This window comes from Ursus americanus, chromosome 36 (assembly GCF_024610735.1).
Source record: "Ursus americanus isolate L20-20 chromosome 36, mUrsAme1.1.p, whole genome shotgun sequence".
Lineage (NCBI taxonomy): Eukaryota > Metazoa > Chordata > Mammalia > Carnivora > Ursidae > Ursus > Ursus americanus.
Genome location: NC_142162.1, coordinates 26,838,724 through 26,864,638, shown reverse-complemented (window position 1 = coordinate 26,864,638; position 25,915 = coordinate 26,838,724). Strand labels below are relative to the sequence as shown.

Here is a 25,915-nt window from a genome sequence, read left to right as displayed (position 1 = left end):
GCAGAGGCTTCTCTCAGGACTTTGAGGGACTGTCTCTTGATTTTTTTGATTCCTGGAGAGGGGTGGAGAACATCATTCAACCTTTCCTAAGAACACAGACTGCAGGAAGGACCAAGCCTCAGAGGGTATTGTATTCTTTGGGGGTGGGGAGTGGTCCTCGGGAGGGGCTGTCTTTGAATACAGGGCCTTGTGAGCCAGTAAGTAAAACTGGCAATTAGAGACAATTGTGTGGGGTCTGGACTTGGTCCTCTGGCTTCTATCTTGTCCTCTTATTCTCTCCATTTAGCTCCTTTCATTTTGCTGTTACTTTTGTTCTTGACACCCCATTTCTTGGCTGCAAAATGGTTAGCTTTTGGACCAGCAAGCGGGAAAAAGGCCTTGATAACTTTCCTGGCTAATTTTATGGGAGTAGGTTGCCTTCTAGATCCCTGAAATGAGGTAGATGGATTGGGGCATGAAAAATAAATGACAAATGCATAGATCTGTGACATGGACTTCTCTTCCCAGAAGTTTCAGTAAAGAATCGGTTTCAGGTAAGCTGGAAAGGAGGATAGTTGTGTCTAGCCCAGTTAAGTGGGAATGCTGTCAAGAACAAGACAGAAGTATGAATGTGGGACTGGTTGACAGATGGTGGTGGTAAGGTAGACACTACCCTCTGAGATGATCCTAGGACTGGACAGGGCAGGATTGGCAGGACTGCACCAGAAAATGATTTAGTGAAGGAAGTAAATGTAGAACAAAGCTCGGGTGGTCTGGGATAAAGCCAGCTAGTTTCAGCTTCTCTGAAGAAAAGTAGACATATTTAACAGCCTTTATTACTCTGGAACCCCATTCTAGAGCCTTTCTACACATGAAAGGTAGGAAAAGTTGCTGCATAGAGCAGCAGTCTTGAATTCCAGATTATTAGCCATCTGAGCTTTCTTGATTTCTATAGTGACCTTGAAATGCTGAGACCCCTGAAACCATGGCCCTTTCTCTGTGGGCTCAGAGGAAGTTGACCTTTTTTCCATTCTGTCCATCTCTGCTATGTTAAGTTCCCAAGCCAAACCCAGGTTCTTGGCTAAGATGGATTTGGGAGTAGAGAGCCAAATCCTATAAACTTGGGTATCAATCTTGTCTCTTCCCTCCCACTCCATCCTTGTGAGCTATAGTAAGAGAGGGGACTATAGAGTCCCAAACCTATTCTCAGTCGTATTTCGAACATTGACTGGTTTATTTGCTGAGATTTTTAAAGTTTTATTTACTCCTGTCATTGGCAATAGAGTTCCCTTTGCTTTCTTCAAACTCATATGTGTAGGCATCCGGCTTTGAGCATAGGGCTTATAAGGCAACTTTTGAAAGCAGAAAAAACATGGCTTTTTTATTGTTTCCTATTTCCCACGTCCTCCTTCTTAATAGGGCCCTCAGCACATAGTAGGCATGCTGTCCATGTAATCACCTGACTCTTCACATGTCTTTCAATTTGTGTCCGTCTTCACTTCAGAAACAATGCTCTGTTTATTCTTGACAAAAAATATAATTATTTCTTTTCTAACTGAACACAGTTGGTCTTCAGAATCAGAAGACCTGGATTCCAGTCTAGTTTAGCTTCTGACAAACTATATGACCTTGAGCAAATGAGATCCCTTTTGAATCTCTGTTTCTTTACCTCTAAAATGAGAAGATTGTACTAGATGATCTTTGAGTCCCTTCTAGCTTTAAAAATTCAGTGAGTTTCATACTTCTTTTCTTGGGAAAAGTGAAAAAGGCCTAAAGAGAGATAGAAGGAAGGGAACGTTGGATTAAAGGCTTAGGAGGAAATGAAGAACTTAGGAGGAATTGGAACTTACGTGAACTTGGAATTTGAGCTGAGTGCTCAAAACCTAGTCTCTAGTTTCAATCAAAGTTCTTTCCTTTTAAGTCTATAAGGGACTATATTTCTGGGTTCTTCGAACTCGGTATCTAGGGTAAGGAGCACTGAATTAAATCTGGTGAGATCTAGAGAAATCTACCTATTCTTTTAATTCCTAAAATGTACCTGGAGAGCATAGTCTACCCCTTTCAGTAACTTTGAGTCCCCTAATATGACTAACCCTGTATTTGTAGTGGCCTCTTGTATCTACCATGTAGATCTTAGCAAAATCCCTACCTTGCTTGCCCAGTGTAGCTGTGGACAATAGTGAAATCTGTTTGTGGTTATGTGTAGTGGCCACATAGTGGTGGCTCTGAGTGACTATGTGTGTGTGTCTTCATGTTGTCATGTGAAGTTATGTATACTTCTGTGTGGTAATTGCAGCTTTGTGTGGCTACTAATGCACTCCCGGCCTTGCAGGCTCACAGTGCACAGGGCTGTTCAGCACCACAGTGCTGGGTGGCTCTTCCAGCGCCCCGAATCTTCAGGACTACGCCCGCAGCCATGGCAAAAAGCTACCACCTGCCAGTCTGAAGCACCGAGATGGTATGTGGGTGGGTTTTGGGGGGCAACTCATTTCTTCATTTGTCCCCCAGCACAGGCGCAGCTCAAGAACCATTTATACTTAAGATGGCACTGACACTGGCCTTACAACAAGTTTGCTTCATCAGTTATAGAGGGGAGAAGAAACCTAGACCCCATCCACGCCTCCATTTGCATTCCCTCTCAATGCAATAAATACTACTTATTTATGCTTATCCCTTCATGATCTCCCACATACAGCCCTGCTACATCAATTTACTCCACCTTTATATTCTTTCCTGGATTCTGGCCTGTAGGAGTAAGGACCAAGGAGGATGATCCATGGTCAGGAAAAATGCAGTGGAGTCTTGATTCAAATCTAGGAAATCAGGGATGGGGAAGTTGCTCAGCCAAGTCAGGAAAGATGATATGGAAAGAGACTGGGGGAAGGGATGAAAGGTTTTACACAGATTTTATTTCCAAATGACCAGAAAGAGGATGTGGTGGTGAAATTAGGGTTGTTTGTGGGGCCGTATTGTGGTAGAGATGACACACAGATTCCTACAAGGAGATTATACCAAAGGAGAAGACTGAAATGTGATAGTCAGGAATCTAAGGGGGGGTGGGAGCAGGTCATATACTAACTGTAAAGAACAGAGTATATTGCGGGCAAATTCCAGAGCAGAGGGTGGGGACAGCGGTGGGTATAATCCCCATGATGTCTTTTCTCCCCAGAGCTCTTGTTTGTCCCGGCCGTAAAACGATTTTCTGTGTCGTTTGCAAAGCATCCGACTAACGGTACGTTTGCTTCTGACTCAACGTCATTCCCCCTCATTATGTCACCTCCAGACACTTAACCTCTGAGTTCTGACACTGACTTTGCCTCTGCCTTCCACTATGTTGACAACGTGCTGTCTCCGAATGAACCACTCACTAAGTGTCCCTCTTGGGGCATACCCTTTGTTGTGACAAACTTTAGTCTTGGCTGCAGCCTGGCTGCCCTATCTGTGTGGCAACTCAGGGACTTATGTCCATGGTCACCATCATCACCATTCTGTCACTTTTTTCAGCATCATCCCCAAAATATTAATTAAACCATTCCTTTTCCCATCACATGACTGCTGGGTTTTGTACAAACATAATAGTGGTTCTCTTTCTTAGGAAGAGAATAGTATTTCCTGTATCATCTCCATGTCTTCTCCCCCCCCCCCCCACTCCTTAGCTTATACAATTTTGATCTTCCTGTTTTTTCTCCAACTCTTAGTTGGAGTAAATGACTAATTTGTTTCTCTTATGGAGCAATGCTGCTGCAGTTCCCGGTTCCCAAGCATACCCCTAAGGGTACTGGTCTTGAGTTTATAGTTTTCCATCACCATATTCCTATCTCCTATCATTGTGTGTACTTTATGTGGCTCCTGTGCTCCTGACATCTGCTTTATGTTACTACTAACTTAGAGCCTGGGCCTAGAAAACAGGAGCCCAGATTGATTTGGGATAAAGAGAGAAAGATGGGAGTAGGAGGCATTGGGAAAGGAAAAGGGATTGTACCTTGAATTATACAGCGTGAGTTACCAGTTTCCCTGTAGCCACAGCCTACCTAAGACACCACTATCTCAGAGTAGCTTGAAGTGGAAATTGAGCTGTCTCCTGGGAATTCTGGGGGAGCTTAGGAATGAATAATATTTTGAAAATATTGAAGAACTGGTCTGGCCATACTAAGGTGGGAGAGTTTAGAGACCTGTGTAAACCAAAACCTGAAGGGCAGTGTTCTCTTTGTAGGGCATGGCAGGGGAACCCAGGGCTTACTCCCTGTTTTGTACTTTATATTCTTAATTTCTCTCTGCCTTGTATCTTGTTTTCAATGTAAATCCAGTTTTCTTAGACATGGTTTTCTTCTGTCCAAGCATTAAGTCTCTCCAAAGGAAGTAAAATTAGCCTGGCTTTCTGACTGGAAGAAACTCCTTAGCCAATGGCAGCTGCTAGATTTTAGCCCAATCAGGCCATACCTCTCCACTAGGCACTGTTGAAATTTCCCTAGGTTGGCTAACCCCACCCCCACCCCAGCTCCCATGTGTCCCTGTGATAGGAGCTTCTCTTTCAGAGTGGCATGGCTGTGCCTACACATTTAGTTTCAAATTCTTCTGGCCTTCCTGTGCCACAGTCATCTGCAGAGTAGAACCTCATGCACCTGTCCCAGCCCTACAGCCTGGGACTTGGACTTAGGAGATGTGTTACTTAGAGTATACAATATAGTACTGGAACTTGGGCCCCTGAAATCAGAGTTAAATCACTGATCTGCTAGTTCTTGGGCTACGTGAGAAAAGATCCAGATCCATAAAACAGATCCTCGAACCTACGTATCTCTAGTTCCCTGACGCCTTGATTAGCAGCTTCACCAGCTGAAAAAGAGATGAATTATTTCTACCAAAAGGAAGAGAAGAAGAAAGACCTAGATAATTTAGTAGAGTACAGGAGAGTAAATTCAAGATCTCCTCCGACACCCTGCACACTTCGTCAGGGGCCTTCTGGCCATTGTTCTTCTTGTACTTGAGTTTGGAAGCAAAAGTGCTTGAGAAACCAGAATCTGGGATCTCCCTGTTGGTATCAGGAGAAATTTGGAGCTATTATGTCTCTTGCTGAAGATTACCTAGATTTAATTTGTCCCTCAGGACAATGAGAGCTCTATCCCATGGTCACATCTTGCTTGACTGACCTAGCAGTTACAGAATGGATGCTCTGTCTACAATTGCCAATGGCAGATTAGTGACAACAATATGCACTCTACTGTCCCATCATCACCATCTCTTGGCTGTGATGTCTTGCTTTGAAATAGCAGCTGGAAAACCTGGACCTAGCTTTGGAAAGGAGGCAAGGCAGTGCTGTCTCCTTACCTTAATGAGAGAACATCTCTCAGCCATCCCTTCCTGTATTCCTAATAAGCTTCTGTCACATCTTGTGACTACACTGAGTATACAAGTATGGCCCATTACTAAACTGCACGCTGAACTCACCAAAGTAAACTAACATAGTGGGAAAGAGACTGTGGTTCACCCTCATCTGGAATGTTAGAGTACCCATTGGATTTACCAAGCCCATTATTTTCTAGAGTACAGTTAGTGCCTGGGTAGAGCTGAAACCTCTCCTGACTTTCAGACTGAGGTCTCTGGAAACCATAGTCTCATAAGATCACTCTGTGGAACCACTTCTGGTCTGAGAGTTCTGAGCAGTCATCTTTAGCTACCTGACCTACCTTCTCTATACCAGTATCGTGTCATCAGGTGTTAAGACCCATACTTTTTACCTAGGATCTTTTCCTTACTGGTTTCTTCTATGCCCCTTTCCACATGCCTTTCACTGCCTTCAACAGTTTGCAGTTGAATTGCATATATCTACAAAGCTTGCCAAGCAGCTAAAATTATAAGTGGTTCAGGATTGAAGCTTTTCCACTCACCAGCTGAACAAAGTTAGACTCACCAGCAGTGGGAAGAAAATACAAAATTATCTAACTTCTTTTGGCTTCAGTAATGGATACAGAGTCCCCTGAATCCTGAGATTTATGCCAGCATTTCTTTAAAATCTGTATATTTGGACAAGAGTAAAGGCTGATTAGTCAGCATCGTCATTTTCACATATTGATTCTGTTTTTTACATATTCTGTTTTAAAGGACCTTTATACCCGGTGTCCTGTCAATCTCCTTTGCCATCTACCTAACACCAGCCCTGTTTGTGGCTATTTTAGAGTCTGGTCCAGAAGGCCTGGCCTGAACCTTTAGGAGCCTTTTTAGCTTCAGACTTTGCCTTAATACCCTATACAATTCTTGACCCTCTTCTCTAAGTGACTTTGAATCTTTGCGTCTCTATACCAACTTTGTAGATACATTCGTCTGTGAAGCAGGCCCTAAGTAGAGTTTGTCCAGGAATGAACAGGGACACTAGAACTCTAATCAAGACTCCAGCCACAAAACTGCCAACTTACCCCCATCCAGAATGATGTGATTGCTGTCTGTAAGCACCGACTTAATTATGCCCAATGGAAGAGGGGAGGGCCTTGCTGTATGATGAAGCCTCACTAGCCCCTTCTTTTAGACTCAGTGTGATGCCAACACTCTTCTTTCCTGCAAGAGATACCCAGTTGTTCTGACCATCTCTGCTTCTCTCTTAGCTCACCTTGGAGCTGAGTGGCCCCACCTCCCAGTAATGCTTGTGCCACTCAGTGCCCCCCTCATTGTCTCTCCCTCTTCTCTTTCTTTATCTTTGTGCTTCCTGCCGTGGTCCCCCCCATCCCCTCCAGAGCTGCTGGATGACCAGCACCCTGTGGTCCGGTTGCTGCGCAGTTTTTCCTCTGACTGTCCAGGGGGCCGGCCAGTTTCCTTGGATGCCACGCTGGCGCATCACCTGCACCAGTGCTCCTACCACCTGCGCCTCTTCCGGAACTGGCTGCGCTCAGGCCAGGATGACCCCGAGTGCCTCTACGGTACCCCCTGCCACCAAGCTGGCTGCTGCCACTACCCTGGCTGGGCCTGACTGCTTTGCTTATTGCACTTCTGGCAGGAGAGTCCACCTGTTCCTTTCTCCTGTTTACCCTAAGGTTATGTGACTTGCATTTAGTTGCTTGGATGTGGGATTGGAGCCAGACTGCCTGGTAGCTGTAGCATTGGCTGCTCATCCCCTTACTGTTCTCCTTCCTTACTGCCTCCTAATGTTACCCATTCCCAGTTCTATTCAGTATAGGAGTGGTCTTTTGCCCTGAAATCTGTTCTTGTCTCTATAACCCTCTGCTACTACCATCCTCAAATGCAAACGTTTTTCTAGCCACTCTGAGGAGCTAGAGACTGTACTTCTCTTATGCTCCTGCCACAAAGAGTACAGGGGGAAATTGAGGCACAAAGGTCTTAATTGAATCTTTGAAGCAAACAAGGGCCAGAGTTAGAAGATGGTCAGGTATAATCCTTTTGAATTACAGGTTTTAGTCATTAGTGAACAGGAGGCTATGTCTTACATAGATATTGCTGTCCTGCCTACTCTTAATTTCTTTAAAGAGTTATAGAGAGACATAAGAAAGATTGGGGGCTGAAAAAATGCTTGGGATGTGTGCTTCTTGATCCTCCAATGGGGGACATTTTTTTTCATCAACAGGCCCTGGGATTAGGGTTATATATTTAGGTTTACCCTTTACCTTGACCAGACTGGTGAACCTACATTGGAATTGTTGGGTTCAGACAGAGAATCAGTATTTATTCTTCTTCCTAGGGATTTGCCTCATTTTCCTGATGGAATAGAGAAATCCTAACAAGTCTGGGGTTTTCCAGTGAGAGCAGAAGGGAGAAGCTTTGATGTGATGGAAATGACCAAGAAAGAACTTCCATCCCCATCCTGTTCATGCATGTGGTTTTCCTTGGCTGAGCTTCATGTGTATTGCATGCACTCCAGCTTGCTTCCAGATATTCTAGCCTTTCTACCCATATCCTAAATCTGCATGAATCCTTCTTCAGATTCCATGCCCTCCTCCTTTATCTGGTTCTCTTTACATGATCCCTGAAATCTCCTGTTTCTTCCCAGCTCCATGACCTCCCTACCTCATTTAGACCTTCAATTTCACCCCTTACCTCTGGACTTCTGTTTTAGTATATGTGCTGCCAAAGCGAGCACTGGACTTTGGTTTTATTCCCCTAGAAAGAGCAAGAGAAATGTAGGTGCTTACCCTATTGGAATTCTGTTGATTTTTCTGTGGGTCATTGCAGGCTCTCCATGGGTAGGATGACAGGTGATTTGATTCACTTGGAGGCCTTAGCAGGTAGACTTCTTAAAAATCTGGAGGTGAGAAACAGACACCTGTAGGGGCTCTAAAGAGTTCCCTCTCCTGAGATCTTGGATACCCCATACTCCAAAAGCCACGGCTCTCAGGGACTCCATGCTTCCTTGGACAATTGGGGTATATCTGGCAGGAATAACATTGACTTTGCCCATCTCTTTTCTAACAGGATTTGAAGGGTGTTCCATGGTGCCTACCATCTACCCCCTGGAAACACTGCATAATGCCCTTTCCCTGCGTCAAGTGAGTGAATTCCTGAGTAGAGTCTGCCAGCGCCATACTGATGCCCAAGCACAGGCATCTGCAGGTATGGAGAATACTCTTATCTTGTACCCCTGTCTCTGTCCCTACTCCTATCCTTCCTAGAATGTGAGTAATAAATTAAATGAATTATATAAATTAAATATGTAATAAATTAAATAAAGTAAATAAGTTAAATTTGGGGATAGGCACTCCAAAAAGATGCAAAAGTAGACTTGAAAATTGTTTAATTGCATAGGCCAATTCAACATCCTAACTTCCCAAGTTAATGTATAAATTTAATGAGATTCTAATAAAAATGCTGATGTTTTTCTAAAGTCAGACAAATTGATTTTGAAGTTGTCACAGAAAAATAAACAAGCAAGAGTAGCCAAAGAACACCCTGAAAAGAGTAATGAAAAGTTGTTGTTGTTTTTTTTTAAAGATTTATGTATTCATTTGAGAGAGAGTGAGAGAGAGCGCGTGTGTGCACCTGAGTGGGGCGGGAGTGGGGGGTGGCGGAGGGACAGAGAAAAGCAGGCTCCCCGCTGAGCAGGGAGTCTCATGTGGGGCTTGATCCCAGGACCCTGGGATCGTGACCTGAGCCGAAGGCAGGCACCTAACTGACTGAGCTACCCAGGCACCCCAGAGTAATGAAAAGTTACTAGCCCTATCAGATTTTACAACATTGCATAAAACTTCTATAATGAAAACACTGTTGTATTCATACATGAATAGACGGATCAATCAAACAAAATAGAAAATTTAGAAATGGATGGAAGTTAGCATTTCAAAATATTGGAGGAAAGACAGACTTTTTTTTTTTTTAATATTTTATTTATTTGACAGAGAGAGAGACAGCCAGCGAGAGAGGGAACACAAGCAGGGGGAGTGGGAGAGAAAGATGCAGGCTCATAGCGGAGGAGCCTGATGTGGGACTCAATCCCACAACGCCGGGATCACGCCCTGAGCCGAAGGCAGACGCTTAACCGCTGTGCCACCCAGGCGCCCCAAAAGACAGACTTTTTATTTTTATTTTTTAATGATTTTTTATTATATTATGTTAGTCACCATACAGTACATCCCCGGTTTCCGATGTAAGGCTCGATGATTCATTAGTTGTGTATAACACCCAGTGCACCATGCAATACGTGCCCTCCTTACTACCCATCACCAGCCTATCCCACCATTCCCTCACCCCCCTCCCCTCTGAGGCCCTCAGTTTGTTTCTCATAATCCATAGTCTCTCATGTTTCATTCCCCCTTCTGATTACCCCCCCTTTCTTTATCCCTTTCTTCCCCTACCGATCGTCCTAGTTCTTATGTTCCATAGATGAAAGAAATCATATGATAGTTGTCTTTCTCTGCTTGACTTATTTCACTTAGCGTTATCTCCTCCAGTGCCATCCATGTTGTAGCAAATGTTGAGAACTCGTTCTTTCTGATAGCTGAGTAATATTCTATTGTATATATGGACCACAACTTCTTAATCCAGTCATCTGTTGAAGGGCATCTCGGCTCCTTCCACGATTTAGCTATTGTGGACAATGCTGCTATGAACATTGGGGTGCATATGGCCCTTCTCTTCACTACAAGACAGACTTTTTAAAAAAATTTTTTAGGAATAAAGTACAAATAGAGCTGAGGTGTATCTTTTTTGTTTTAAAGATTTTATTTATTCATTTGAGAGAGAGAGACAGAGAACAAGCGGGGGAGAGGCAGAGGGAGAGGGAGAAACAAACTCCCTGATGAGCTGGGAGCCTGATGCAGGGCTCTATCCCAGCACCTGGAGATCATGACCTGAGCCAAAGGCAGACGCTTAACCATCTGAGCTACCCAGGTGCCCCCAGACTTTTTTTTAAATTTTATTTATTTATTTGAGAGAGAGAGAGCGAGCAAGCATGAGGGGCAGACGGCAAGGGAGAAGCAGGCTCCCTGCTGAGCAGAAAGCCCCATGCAGTGCTTGATCCCAGGACCCTGAGATCATGACCCGAGCTGAAGGCAGACACTTAACCGACTGAGCTACCCAGATGCCCCAAGATAGACTTTTTAATAAATGAAGTTGGCACAACTGAGTAGTCATTTGAGAAAAATTAAAGTTGAATTCATACTTCATGCTATATACCAAGATAAATTCCATATGGTTCAGAAATCTAAATGTAAAAATTAAGCAATAGGTTTTTCCAAGGGCTTGTCCTTCCACAGAAACACCAAAAAATCAATCAAAAACTATCAGAATCAGCTTTGTCAGAAACTCTGGAAAATAATCAAAGGTTTGCAGCAACCAGGAAAATGCTAAATCAAGAAAGAGGCAACCTAAGAGTGGTAGGAAGCTTCCCATCATTTTACTATCTCTCTCTTTTTTTAAAAAAAAAATTTATTTATTTATTTGACAGAGACAGCCAGCAAGAGAGGGAACACAAGCAGGGGGAGTGGGAGAAGAAGAAGCAGGCTCCCAGTGGAAGAGCCTGATGTTGGGCTCGATCCCAGAACGCCAGGATCACGCCCTGAGCCGAAGGCAGACGCTTAATGAATGCGCCACCCAGGCGCCCCCATTTTACTATCTCTTATCCTACCCTCTCCCCAACCTCAGCAGCGGTCTTAAAGATGACAGGGCATATTCTCAGTGTGGAACTCTGGTCCCTAGTCCAAAGGGAGCAGAACATACTTTATTCTCAAAGAATTGTTTCTGTCTATTCTAACTTATCTGTTCTAACTTGTCTAACCTGAAGAACTGTCACAGGTTGCCTACCTTTGTTTCACTGAATTGGGGCAGAAAAGTAGCTGTGCAGAAAGTGTTCCCTGAAAACGTTGTGAGGCAAACGAACGATATGCTGCTACCTGAGGCAAAAATTATAATTGAGGCAAACAATAAATGTACTGAAAACCTGGAGTGAAAAATTAGGGGAAGAGTTTCTTTGGAAAATTAAGGCATTCAAAGGCCCTCACATATACTAGGGAATTTAGAAGCCATGTGCGTGCCTAGGGAAAGACACATGTGCAGAAAACACATGAGATGACCCTAAGATTTTCCCTCTGGCCGAACTCTAGATTCAGCACAAGCAAGAATTGAAGGCTAAGAGGGATTTGTAAACAGTCTAGCTAAGTGCTGAAGTAATATCTCAGCATAGAACAATCTACAAAGACTGGAAGAACTCCCCTCCCCTCCCTCTGCCTCCTATCCCCCCATCTTCCTCTCCCCTTCTTTTGGTTCTTGGCATTCAAGGAAATCCTTGTCAGAATACTAGCTATGGGGCACCTGGGTGGCTCAGTTGGTTAAATGTCTGACTTCAGCTCAGGTCATGATCTTGGGGTCCTGGGATTGAGCCCCGTGTCAGGCTCCCTGCTCAGTGGGGAGTCTACCTCTCACTTTTCCTGTGCCTCCGCCCCTCTCCCCCTGTTTGTGTTCTCTCTTTCTGACTCAAATAAATAAATAAAATCTAAAAATTTAAAAAAAAAGAACTCTAGGTGTGAAACAAGCTAAAGGAACAGAGATTTCAGAGACCACATATGACAAAAAAAGACAGACTTCACAAAAATAGTTTAGAAAAGTCACTTAGCAGCCACAGCCCACAGCAAACAATGAAAACAAACCCTGAGGAGGGGGAATAATCTGATATTCAGAGTTAACACAATTATGATATTCAAAATGTCCAGTTTTCAACAAAACATAAAATATGCAAAGATACAGGACAGTATGGTCCATTTACAGAAGAAATTAACAGAAACAGTTGCTAAGGAAGCACAGATGTTAGACTTACTGGGACAAAGAATTTAAATCAGCCATCTTAAATATGCTTAAAGAACTAAGGGAAATGATGGACAGAGAACTAAAGGAAATCAGGAGAATGATGTCTCAGCAAATACAGAATATCATTAAAGAGATAGAAAATATAAAAAGAAACCAGAAATTCTGAGACTGAAAAGTGTAACAGAAATGCAAAATTCACTAGAGGCTTTCTTAGAAGATATGAGCAGGCAGAAGAAAGAGTCAGCAAAATTAAAGATAAGTCATTTGAAAGTGTCTAGTCTGAGGAGGGGAAAGAAAAAAAGAATGAGAAAAAACATTAACAGAGCCAAAGAGATTTGTGGGACACCATCAAGAATACCAACATACACGGGCACCTGGGTGGCTCAGTCGGTTAAACGTCTGCCTTTAGCTCAGGTCATGATCCTGGGGTCCTGGGACCAAGCCCCACATAGAGCTCCCTGCTCCTCGGGGGGCCTGTTCCCACTCTGCTGCTCCCCCCTGCTCGTGCCTGCTCGCGCTCTCTGTCTGTCAAAAACAAAACAAAAAAACCCCCCAACATATGCATAATGGCAGTCCGAGAAGGAGAAGAGAGAGAGAAAGAGGCAGAAAAAATATTTGAAGAAATAGGGGCTCTGAAGACTTCTCAAATTTGATAAAGACACAAATCTTCTATACATCCAAATAGTTCAAACACCAGCAAGGATAAATTCAAAGAGATCCCAACTGAGATACACTATAATCAAATTGTTGAAAGACAGAGAAAATCTTGAAAGTAGCAAGAAAAAAACAACTTACCAAATACAAGGTATCTTTAATAAGATTAACAGCCAGTTTCTTTCTTTCTTTTTTTTTTTTTTTTAAGATTTTATTTATTTGACAGAGAGAGAGAGGCAGAGGGAGAAGCAGGCTCCCTGCTGAGCAGGGAGCCCAACGTGTGGCTTGAGCCCAGCACCCTGGGATCATGACCTGAACCAAAGGCAGATGCTTAACCAACTGAGCCACCCTGGCACCGCTAATAACCAATTTCATATCAGGAGTCACAGAGGCCAGAAAGCAGTAGGATGACATATTTAAAGTGCTAAAAGAAAATAAAAAGAGGTCAACCAAGAATTCTTTATCTAGCCAAACTGTTCAGCAATGAAGAAGAAATTAAGACATTCCCAGATAAACAAAAGTTGAGGGAGTTTGTCACTAGTAAACCTGCCTTACAAGAAATGTTAAAAGCTTTTTGGGCTGAAAGAAAAGGACACTAGATAGTGGCTTGATACCATACCAAAAAATAAAGAACTCTGGTAAAGGTAATTACATTGGTAAATATAAAAGTCAGCATTTCTGTTTTTGATTTGTAACTCTTTTTTTTTTTTGTTTCATATATGACTTAACACACAAATGTATAAAATAGTCATTACAAGTCTGTAGTAATGGGCATACAATGTATAAAGATATAATTTGTGACAATAACATAAGGTGAGGACTGAGCTTTATAGGAGCAAGTTTTTGTACGTTATTGAAGCTAAATTTGCCATCAATTCAAACAAGATTGTTTTAAATTTAGGATGTTAATTGTATCTCCATGGTCACCACTATGAAAATATCTAAAAAATATACAGAAAAGGAAATAAGGGAATCAAAATGGTACACTATAAACAAATCAATTAAACACAAAGATGAGGGGCACCTGGTTGGGCATCTGCCTTCGGTTCGGTTCTTGATCTCTCCAGGTCTTGGGATTGAGCCCCACATTGGGCTTCCTGCTCAGCAGGAGTCTGCTTCTCTCTTTCCCCCTCTGTCCTTCCCCACTGCTCGTTCTCTCTCTCAAATAAATAAATAAAATCTTTTTAAAAACCCACAAAGATGATAGCAATGGAGGAAATGAGGAACAAAATAAAGTACAAGATGTATAAAAAACAAATATGGAAATGGCAGAATTAAGCCCTTATCAGTGATTATTCTAAATGTAAATGAATAAAACTCTCCATTTAAAAGGCAGAGATTAGCAGAATGGATTTTTTTTTAAAGAATGGATTTATAAAAAGATTTATTTATGTATTTTAGAAAGAGAGAGAGAAACTGGGGGTGGGTGTTGGGAGGGGTAGAGGGAGAAAAAGAGACAGTCCCAAGCAGACTCCCCACTGAGGGTGAAGCCTGACACAGGGCTCGATCCCACCACCCTGAGACCACAACCTGAGCTGAAACCAAGAGTAGGGTGCTCAACTGACTGTACCCCCCAGGTGTCCCAGCAGAATGAATTTTTTAAAAAATCATCCAACTATATGCTGTCTACACGAAACTCACTTTAGATCCAGCAATACAAATAGGTTGGAAATGAAAGAATAGAAAAAGATATTCCATGCAAATAATAACCAAATGAGAGCTGGGGTAAATATACTAATGTCAGACAAAATAGTCTTTAAGTCAAAAATTGTTCAAAGAAACAGAGGTCATTTTATATTGACAAAAAAGGTCAGTTCATCAGAAGCATCCAAAAATTATAAACATATACCCACCAAACAACGGAGCCCCCAAATATATGAAGCAAACATTGACAGAATTGAAGGGAGAAGTAGATAGTTCCAACAATAATAGTTGGATACTTCAATATCTCACCTTTAATAGATAAAACAACCGGACAGAAGATCAGTAGGGAAACAGAGAGCTTCAATAACACTGTAAACCTAAGAGGCATATAGAACATCCTACCACCAACAAAATATAGATTCTTCTTAATTGCACATGGAAAATTCTCAAGGCTAGACCATATGGTAGGCCACAAAAAAAAGTTAAATACATTTTAAAAGATTGAAATCATACAAAATATCCTCTCCAACACAGTGGAATGGTGCTAGAAATCATTGATAAAAGGAAACCTGGAAAATTCACAAATATATTGTAATTAAACACATTCTTAACCTTCAGGTCAAGGAAGAAATCACAAGGGAAATTAGAATATACATTGAGATGAATGAAACTGAAAATGCAACATTCCAGAAGTTATGGAATGTGGCAAAATCAGTGCTAAGAGAGAAATTAATAGCTGTAAACACCTACATTTAAACACAGGAGAGATCATAAACCAAAAACCTAACTTTATACCTTGAGGAACTAAGAAAAGAAGAGCAGACTAAATGCAAAGCTAGTAGAAAGAATGAAATAATAAGGATTAAAACAGAGAGAAAAGAAGTAGAGAATAGAGAGGCACCTGGGTGGCTCAGTCGTTAAGCATCTGCCTTCGGCTCAGGGCATGATCCCAGAGTTCTGGGATTGAGCCCCACATCGGGCTCCTCTGCTGGGAGCCTGCTTCTTCCTTTCCCACTCCCCTTGCCTGTGTTCCCTCTCTCACTGGCTGTCTCTCTCTTTCTCTGTCAAATAAATAAATAAAATCTTAAAAAAAAAAAGTGAAGAATAGAAAATAGAATCAACAAAACCAAAGTTGATTCTTTGAAAAAAATCAGCAAAATTGACAAACCTGCTTAATAGCAGACTAAGAAAAAGCAAGTGTTGATGCAAATAACCAAAATCAGGAATAAACGTGGGAACATAGCTACTGACCTTAGAGAAATAAAAAGAATTATAGGAGAGCACTATGGGGGCACCTGGGTGGCTCAGTCAGTATCTACCTTCGGCTCAGGTCATGATCCCAGGGTCCCCACATCTGGCTCCCTGCTCATCGAGGAGTCCCTCTCCCAGTGCCCCTCCCTCCCACCCCCACTCATGCATACTCTCTCTCTCTCTCAAATAAAATCTTTTTAAAAAAGAGCACTATGAACAATTATATGCCAATGAATTAGATAACCTAGATGAACAAATTTCTAGAAACAAACTACAAAAATTGACCCAAGAAGAAATGGAAAATCTGAACATAATCTATCACACAGAAAAAGACTGAATCAGTAGGAAAACTTTCAACAAAGAAGAGTCCAGGACAATATAGCTTCACTGGTGAAATCTACCAAACAGTTAATAAGAATTAACTCCAATTTTTTTCACACTCTTCCAAAAAATAGAAGAGGAGGAAACAATTTCTGTGAAGGCAGATTACCCTCATATGAAAGCCAGACAAAGACATCATAGGAAAAGAAAACTACAGACCTGTATCCCTTATGAATATAGAAGCAAAAATTCTCTATTTTTTTAAGTAGGCTCCATTCCCAGTGTGGAGCCCAACAAGAGCCTTGAGTTCATGACTCTGAGATCAAGACCTGAGTTGAGATCAAGAATCGGATCCTTAACCAACTGAGCCACCCAGGTGCCCCAGAAGCAAAAATTCTCAATAAAATACTAGCAAACAAATCCAATACCAAGTTGACAAAGTGAAATTTATCTCAAGAATGCAGGGGTGATTCAACATAAGAAAATCAGTCAGTGTAATATACTACATTAAAAGAACGAAGGGGAAAACTCACAATCATCTCAATTGGCATAGAAAAGCTTTTGATAAAATCTACTACCCTCTCATGATAAAAACACCCAGCAAACTCGGAATGGAAGGGAACTTCCTCAACATGATAAAGGGCATTTATGAACAACCCATAGTACACATCATACTCAATGGTGAAAGACTGAAAGTTTTCCCCCTATGATCAGGAACAAGACAAGGATGCCCACATTCACCACTGCAGTTCAATGTTGTACTGGAAATTTTAGGCAGAGCAATTAGGCAAGAAAAGAAAATTGGCATAGAAATTGGAAAGGAGAAAGTAAAACTTTCTCTGTTTGCAGAGGACGTGGTCCTATATAGAAAAAATGCAAAGAATCCTCAAAAAAACTTCCAGAACTAATGAACAAATTCAGCACAGTTGCAGGGTACAAGATCAACTCATAAAAATCGATTTTGTGTCTACATACCAGCAATGAACAATCCAAAAAGGAAATTAAGAAAACAATACAATGTATAATAGCATCCACAAAATAAATACCTGGAAACAAATTTAACCAAGAAGTTTAAAGACTTGTACACTGAAAACTACAAAACATTGCTGAAATAAATTAAAGACCTAAATAAGTGGAAAGACATCCCGTGTTCACACCCCCTCTCCCAGTCTCTTTAGACATTCTTTCCCCTAGTAATCCCCCACTACATGGAATTTTAATACCACAGATATACAGTATATCTCTTTATGGTCTGTGGCCATGTGAATATCTAAGATTTTTTTTACCCTCACCAAGAACTAATTTTGTTGAGAATACATGGTCTGGGGCAAGGAAAGTACAATGTCGTCCTGAGGCAAGTTATAACAAAAGCAAGGAAGCAATCAAGCCTGAAGAGTTTCCCACTGACCATGACTGGAACATTTTACACTTGATCTTAGCCAAAAGGCCAAGAAGTGATAGAACTGGAACATTTTAGCATTCAAAAGAATAATTTGCAGTAATTGACTATAGTACACTGAATATATAGAAATCCACAAACTCATAATAAATAAGTAAATAATTCTACAAAAAAGAAAGCAAAAATAATTCTCATCTGTAACAATTGGAGAATACTTTTCACCACCTCTTTTCTCTGAAAACTAATTAAAAGGAAATAACACTCTACCTTTTCAGTAAGAACTGCAGTTCAGTGTAATCAAATAACCTCCGTTGAGCCCCAGTTGAAGAGGGAAAGCTCTTTTTTTTTTTTTTTTTACAGAAGATATGCCAGCTAATAAATGTTGGAGGATTGATAGAATTAGAAAATCACCATAAATAATTAAGGATCATCAATGGATACTAACACAATTAGGTAAAATGTTGATGGGGTTGCATGGTGCCAAAGGATTACCTCTAATCAGAAGGGGAAAACTTCACAATGGTGAGATCTTGTGGCCACCACTTTAACCCAGTTAGTAAACTTAGCTTTACTTAATGGGACAGTGAGACATTATGTACCTCTAATATGTAATATAAAGTACATAGGATCACCTCTTTGGTACCTATTTGGCACCTTTTGGTATTTTTACCAAAGTTATTTAAATTTGATCATCCAATCAAGCCTTTTATATCTAACTTCCAGTTTATAGGAAATATAAGCATAATGAAACAAGTTAAATGATTCTGTGAGGGCAATCAGACAAATCCAGAATGTGAGGCAGTTCTATGAGACGACTGATCTGTTCTTTTCAAAAAGTCACTTTGAGGGGCATCTGGGTGACTCAGTTGGTTAACCATACAACTCTTGATTTTGACTTGGGTTATGATCTCAGGGTCATGGGACCAAGCCCTGAGGCTCCATGCTCAGTGGGGAGTCTGTTCGAGATTCTGTCCCTCTCCCTCTGCCTCTCCCCCTGCTGGTGTGCACATATTCGCTCGCTCTCTCTCAAATAAATAAATAAAAATCTTAAAAAAAAAAAAAAAGGCACTCTGAGGAAAATAAATGGTGTGGGGGATAATATTATAGATTAAAAGAGACTTTTAATCCAATGCATGATTCATGTTTGGATATTACTATAAAAGACATTTTGGGAATAATTGTGGGAGATTTGAATGTGAATTGAATATTAGATGATATTAGGTTTGTTTTTAAAAATTTTGTTAGGTTTGTTAATGGTGTATGGCTATGTAGTAAAAATTCCTTATATTTTAGAGATGCATATTGATATATTTAGAGGTGAAATGTTTCATAATGTCTGTCATATTTTAAAAAGTACTTCTGCATGAAGAAATGGATGAAACAAATATGGCAAAATGTTAACACATTGATGTGGTAACTTTAGGAGGTGAAGATATCCGTATGGATTGTACTAGTCTTTCAATGACTTTTTTTTAAAAAGGGGGGATGGGAGGGAGCAAAAAAAGGTTTGAAAGTATACATAATATAAAGTATAAAATATTAAAAATGATTTGTGTGAAGGGTCCTTAGGAAATGCTACTTTTCAGCCTGAGGATGTATAAGTTGGTTTTGACTTATGTTGAGAACCTGTGATTCTTTAATGGTTCCTCAAACTCTTTTTTTCCTTCCTTCTCTCTCCTTGGTCTGTCCAGCCCTCTTTGACTCTATGCACAGCAACCAAGCCTCAGATAGCCCATTTTCCCCACCCCGTACTCTTCATTCACCTACGCTACAACTCCGGCAGCGCTCTGAGAAGCCCCCTTGGTGTAAGTAATCCTTTTGGAACTGCCTGGACAAAGGCCAAGAGGGGTGGAGGGATTGGTGAATGAGAGACATGTCTCACGAGGGAAATGAAGATGAGGGTTGAAAGACCAGGAATAGCCAGTAGGGGAAGCAGACTCATCTGCTGTTTCCAAGGCGAAGGGAGGATCTATTTACCCTGTCTCATTATCTCCATTCTCCGTGACCCCTCTGTTTCATTGGGGAGGCTCCTAAAAGATAGTGTCCCAGAGGGTGCTTTGGGGAAGAAAGGACTGAAACGTCATTCTCCTCAGATTCCCATTTGGTCTCTGTAGCTTTCTCAAGTACAGATGACTTTAGAGGAAACCTGAGTATATAGAAAAGCTGGCAGAAGGAAACTAGAATCTGCTACTACTTTCTACATGTCCCTTTTCTCAAGTCTGCTCTCAGCTGTTAGTTCAAGTTGAGGTGCTGCTTTTTCCCATCTATTCTTTATAATCTCTGGCCTATCACAAGGTGCGCCTGGGTGGCACAGTCGGTTACGCGTTCAACGCTTGGTTTAGGCTCAGGTCATGGTCTCAGGGTTGTGAGATCGAGTCTGCTTCAGATTCCATCTCTCTCTCTACCTCTGCCCCTCCCACTGGTGCTCTCTAGGTAAACAAACAAACAAATAAAATCCCTAGCCTATCACTAATTTTCCTTGATAACAATGTGAATAGTGGAGTCACAAGAAGTTTTTAGGGTAATTGTAGGGAAGGGAGATCCTGGTGACAATCAGAGGGAGGATAAAGGTCAGAGACACCAGTGATGGAAAAATCCTTTCCTTATTCAACCTGCCTCCAGGAAACAGCTTTTATTATTTCACTGGACTGAAGCAAAAATTCATACTTCAGCATTGGGTTAAACAGTTGCAGAATTGGCACCCTGTATGCAGAAGAGACATTCCTTCCTGACACCAAGAGCTCTTCCCCTGAATTTCAAATTATCTTACATTCACCTTGCCATTGCTCCTTTTATCTCTCTTCTTGAATGTTTACAGGTTTTGTGCCCCTGGAAATCTTTTTTTTTTTTTTATAATATATGTACTTTTAAATTTGAGTATAGTTGATACGCAGTGTTATACAACATACTGGTTCAACAAGTCTGTACATTGTGCTGTGATCACCACAAGCGTAGCTACCATCTGTCACCATACAATGCTAGTACAGTACCATTCACCGTACTCCCTGTGCTGTACCTTTTGTTTCTGTGACTTACTCATTCCATAACTGGAAGCCTGTACTTCCCACTCCCCTTCACCCATTTTGCCCAGCCTCCCACCACCCCTCCCCATCAGCTTGTTCTCTGTGTTTTACGTCTGATTCTGCTTTTTATTTGTTTGTTTATTATTTTTTTCTTTTTAGATTCTACATACAAGTGAAATCAGTGGTGTTTGTCTTCCTTTATTTCACTTAGCATAATACCCTCTAGGTCCATCCATATGGTCACAAATGGTAAAATCTCATCCTTTTCATGGTTGAGTAATAGCCCATTGTATATAGATACATCTTTTTTTTTTTTTAATACATCTTCTTTATCCATTCATCTATTGGTGAACACTTGGGCTGCTTCCATAACTTGGCTATTGTAAATAATGCTACAATAAACATAGGGATGCATATATCTTTTGAAATTAGAGTTTTCATTTTCTTTGGGTAAATACTCAGTAGTGGAATTATTGGATCATATGGCATTTCTATTTAAGTTTTTTGAGGAACCTCCATACTGTTTTCTGCAATGGTTACAATTTATATTCCCACCAGCAGTGCACAAAGGTTCCTTTTTCTCCACATGCTTACCAGCCCTTGTTATTTCTTGTCTTTTTTTTTTTTATTTTTTATTTTAATTCCAATTAGTTAACATACAGTGTTATATGTTATTTCTTGTCTTTCTGATTCCAGCTATTCTGACAGGTGTGAAGTGATATCTCCTTGTGGTCTTGATTTGCATTTCCCTGATGATTAGTGATATTAAACATCTTTGCATATGTCTGTTGGCCATCCGTATGTCTTCTTTGGAAAAATGTCTATTCAGGTCCTCTGTCCAGTTTTTAATTGGATTATTTGGGGGTTTTGGTGTTGAGTTGTGTAAGTTCTTTATATATTTTAGATACTAACCCTTTATTGGATATAACATTTGCAGATATCTTCTACCATTCAGTAGGTTGTCTTTTTGTTTTGTTGATGGTTTCCTTTGTTGTGCAAAATCTTTTTATTTGGATATAGTCCTAATAGTGTATTTTTGCTTTTGTTTTCCTTGCTTTAGAAGACATATTTGGAAAATGTTGCTGTGGCCCATGTCAGAGAGATTACTGCCTGTGCTCTCTTCTAGGATTTTTATGGTTTCAGGTCTCACATTTAGGTCCTTGATCCATTTTGAGTTTATATTTGTGTATGGTGTCAGAAAGTAGTTCAGTTTCATTCTTTTGCATGTAGCTATCCAGTTTTCCCAGCACCATTAATTGGAGACTGTTTGTCCCCATTGTATATTCTCGCCTCCTTTGTCATAGACTAATTGACCATATAAGCATGGGTCTCTGTTCTGTTCCATTGATCTGTGTGTCTGTTTTTGTGTAGTACTGTTTTGATTACTACAGCTTTGTAGTATATCTTGAAATCTGGAATTATGATAACTACAGCTTTGTTTTTCTTTCTCAAGATTGCCTTGGCTGCATCTGGGAACCTTATTTCTCCTGCTTCTGCTGCTGCTTCTTCTTTTTTTTTCTTTTTTAAGATTTATTTATTTGAGAGGGAGGGAGAGAGAGAGAGAAAGCACTAGGAGGGAAGGGCAGAGGCAGAAGCAGACCCCTGCTGAGCAGGGAGCCTCATGCTCCCCAATCCCAAGACCTGAGATCATGACCTGAGCCAGAGGCAGATGCTTAACTGACTGAGCCACCCAGGTGCCCTTCCTGCTTCTGTTTCTGTCTGACCTTTTTGATTTGCCTGAAACAAACCACTAACTGAATATTAAGGCTACTTCTATCCTTGGGTGAATTTTTTTTTTTTCTTGTTTTTAATCTACTGTCAGACCTTTGACTCAGTATGAGGTGTGTAGCCTCATTGGTAAATATTTTCTTAGAATTTGTCCGCCCTAAATAGGCCTTGTTGGTCCAAACCATATTCCCCTTTCTTCTGCTTGAAGCATGCCTCCTGTGGCCCTTTACAGAAAAGAGAGAACTGGCATACCCTAAACTCAATGACTGATTCAGCCTTTGCAGGCTCAGGCTTTGCCAACTTTCCCAGGTTCTCTCTGATGACAGGATATTCAGGTGCCCCCTATATCCAAAACAGATCATTAGTGACACTAGAGTATTTTAAATATAAAGTTACAATGCTATTAATAAATACATTTACAAAAAGAAAAGTAGATTAGTCGCCCTAGAGGTCAATGAAATAGTAGAGATTGGGGTAGGAATTGCCCCACAGTGCAACTGAAGACTGTAAGCCCTTCATTTTATTACTGTCAGCATTGGGGTAATTAATTTTTATGTTGTATATGTCTATAACATCCACAAGCCTATAACATTGTATGCCCCAAGACTTAGAAGGTCTTAACCTTGGATCCATGGATGGATTTCAGGGTAAAGTCTTTGAACCCCAGGAATTATTTGTGAAGATTAGTGTGAATATCTATGTGTACACATTTCTGGGAAGATAGACCATGACTCATTAGAGTTTCAAAGGGTTCAGTGACCCCCCAGAAGGTTAATTAAGAACCTCTGCCATTTAGAGATTCCACAGCAGTCTTCCATCTTCAGGTACTTTTCCTTCCTACTGTTTTCATTCACAAGATTTTTCTACGTTCTCCTTCTTAATTGTCTCTTGGGCTCTAAACAATGATTACCTTTGCCCCAGAAATACATTGATTGCTTTAAAGAAATGATTCTTAACAAAAGATGTACAGAAGATTTAATTGGGAGTGTTTCAACAAAATATAACCTCATTCCCTCTCCACCCCACATGTTTATCCTAAACCTACAGAATTAGAATCTCTAGAGATGGAACCTAAAAATTTGTATTTTTTAAAAATATCCCATATTTTCGATATATTCCCTTAATTCTGAGCCACTGGGATACAGCATTGGTATGCTGCCAAAGAAGGAATGACCGTGGGAATTCAGAGTTGGATTGGGGGTACATTTGTGAAAGAACTGGATGAAGTGGGCCTCATCACTCTCTCCTGAAGTCTTAGATATACCTTAGTGCTCCGGTGTACTCCTATAGTGTACATTAGGTCAGAGCAACAGTTCCCGAGCTGGGCTAATTGAGCAGTCTCTGCATAGCTTAGGAAGAATTCAGACCCTCTTTCCTCAAGGCTGTATATTCTGGCATTTGAACTACATACATAGAATAGAGCCTACTCTTTCAGCTTGCCTGACTTGGTCTCCTGACTTTGTTTTACAGACAGCAGTGGCCCTTCCAGCACTGTGTCCAGTGCTGGTCCTTCCTCCCCCACTGCAGTGGATGGTAACTGCCCTTTTGGCTTCAGTGATCAACCTTCTGTAAGTTCACACATGATTGAAGAATGTCAAACCCTTGGGATGCTCCCTAGGAATGGAGAACAAGAGCTCCCCATTGAAGGGGTGCAAGAGCCTTTTGAACCAAGCCAGTCTTCACAGGAACCACCTGTGGAAACCAGCCAGCCATGCCAGGAGGTTGCTGAGGAGATCAGCCAGCCATGCCAGGAGGTTCCTGACATTAGCCAGCCATGCCAGGACATCCCTGAAGAGGTCAGCCAGCCATGCCAGGAGGTCCCTGACGTCAGCCAGCCATGCCAGGAGAACCATGACAACATTAACCAAATATGTCAGGAAGTTCCTCAGATCCACCAGCCATGCCAGAAGGCAAGCCCACTGTGTCAGAAAATCTCTGAGGAAGCTTGCCAGCTTTTCCAGGAGAACCCTGAGGAGATCAGCCAGCCATCTCAGGAGGTCTCTGTGGAGGTTGGCGGACTGGCCCATGGGTTCCCTGTAGGGGTTGGTGGGCTGGTCCAGGAAATCCATGTGGAAGTTGGCACGCCAGCCCAAGAGATCCCTGAGGAGCTCAGCCAGCCATGCCAGGAGTTCTTTGCAGAGGTTGGCAGGCTGGCCCAGAAGGCTTCTGCAATCAATCTGTTGTCTCAGGAGATTCCTGAGGTAGATAAACCATCCCAAGAGTTCCCTGGGGAGGATGATCTGCAGGTCCAGGAAGTCCCTGAGGTTAATCAGCAGTCCTGGGTGGTCCCTGAGGTGATTGATCAGCTGCATGGAGAGGATATTCCCCAAACCCAGTTTTCATCAAGTGATCCAAACCCTCAGAGCCAGTCTTTAACCTGTGACCAGTACTCACCCCTCCCACCAGTAACATGTGACTAATCATGTTCTCATTAGTGGTATCACACTATACCAGCTATTTGAGCTAGCAACTTCTTCTGTTGGCTAACTCACCTGCCAGAGTAAGACCTTGGGTCTCACCAGAGGTGTCTGAGGAAGCAGCCCTCTTGGCATGAAGCCAAGAACTGTGCCAGAGCTGGGCTTGAGAAGGAGCCAATTTCATGTTCAAAGCAGCCATTGACTCCTCACATGGCCATTAGACTTGAATAGGATTTCCATCAAGGGGTGGGCTGATCTATCATTACCCAACCTCCTCTGAGCATCCCAGGAAATTCCAGATTGTTAAAGGAAATGCCACTTAACTGCTGAAGACACCATCCGGGGACAGCAAGTGCAAAAGGGGACTCCAAGGTCTCCACTTTTCTGGGGAAATATTCACAACTTCACAAGGTACTCTTAGACCATATGTGCATTCAGGAGGACTCTTGCATTTGCTAGCACTCCTCAGGTGGGCCCAGGATGTCTGTGTGAAATGTCTGGGAGAAAAGAGAGTCCCCTTCCCAAACAAACATCCATTGTGGCCACTAATCTTTAGATTGGGCTTATGGGTGTTTTATATGTCATCCCAAGATCCCCCTCTGCCCCAGACCTGTTCTTCTGGGCAATAGCTCCAGGGAAAAATAGGTATTAGATTGTTGTGAAAATTTAAGAGTAACTACTTAAAATGCTCTGGGGGTTCTTGGCCAATCTGTGAAGCTGGGCCTCCTTTTGTTGTGGGGCTACTTGGCTTAAGAGATGATGTAGTAGAGAAAATCAGGTTCTATTTTAAGCAATCAGCAGAGATCAATATTGTACAGACATGAGCAAAGATTATATATATTTCTGTAGTAGTGCCAGGGACAAACTGGCCAAAGACCAAACACTCCAGGATCCCCAAGAGGTTTGTCCTTTTATCATTGTGTCTTTAGGGTCAGGTGTGATTATGAAGCTTTTCCCAAAGATATGGGGATGGGAATGGGTGCGGGTAGGAGGAGTAATGCAGTCATTGGAGTGGGGTGGCCAGAACATTATGAGTGCTCAATAAATATGAAATAATAAGAATGGTGATGGTGGTGATGATGTCCTTGTGAATTCAAGAATGAATAACTATAAATCCATCATGTCTGTTTGTGACTGAATTAATCTGAACCAGTCAAAAGCTGCTGTAGTTGAGTGGAGAGGGACTACGAAATAAAGCGATCAGGCATCCTAGGTGGTCCCTATGGCAGTCGGCCCACCATCTCAAAATGTCTTCAATGAGT

The 25,915-nt window shown here is 41.6% G+C and overlaps 1 protein-coding gene across 10 annotated transcripts in view; it reads left to right on the top strand.

Annotated features, from left to right (window-relative positions):
• Positions 1-25,715, top strand: part of PPIP5K1 (diphosphoinositol pentakisphosphate kinase 1) — a 45,122-nt gene extending 19,407 nt beyond the window's left edge. For 5 of the 10 annotated variants that reach the window (XM_045772069.2, XM_045772020.2, XM_045772063.2 and 2 more), the window contains 4 exons: positions 2,312-2,437; positions 8,395-8,532; positions 19,177-19,290; positions 23,707-25,715. In XM_045772069.2, the coding sequence (XP_045628025.2) occupies positions 2,312-2,437; positions 8,395-8,532; positions 19,177-19,290; positions 23,707-24,656 (1,328 nt within the window). In that variant the 3' untranslated portion in view covers positions 24,657-25,715. Of the gene's footprint in view, positions 1-2,311; positions 2,438-3,148; positions 3,212-6,704; positions 6,888-8,394; positions 8,533-19,176; positions 19,291-23,706 lie in introns of all 10 variants that reach the window. The other 5 variants (XM_045772044.2, XM_045771974.2, XM_045772075.2 and 2 more) reach the window with 3 other exon arrangements.
• The last annotated feature ends 200 nt before the right edge of the window (positions 25,716-25,915 follow it).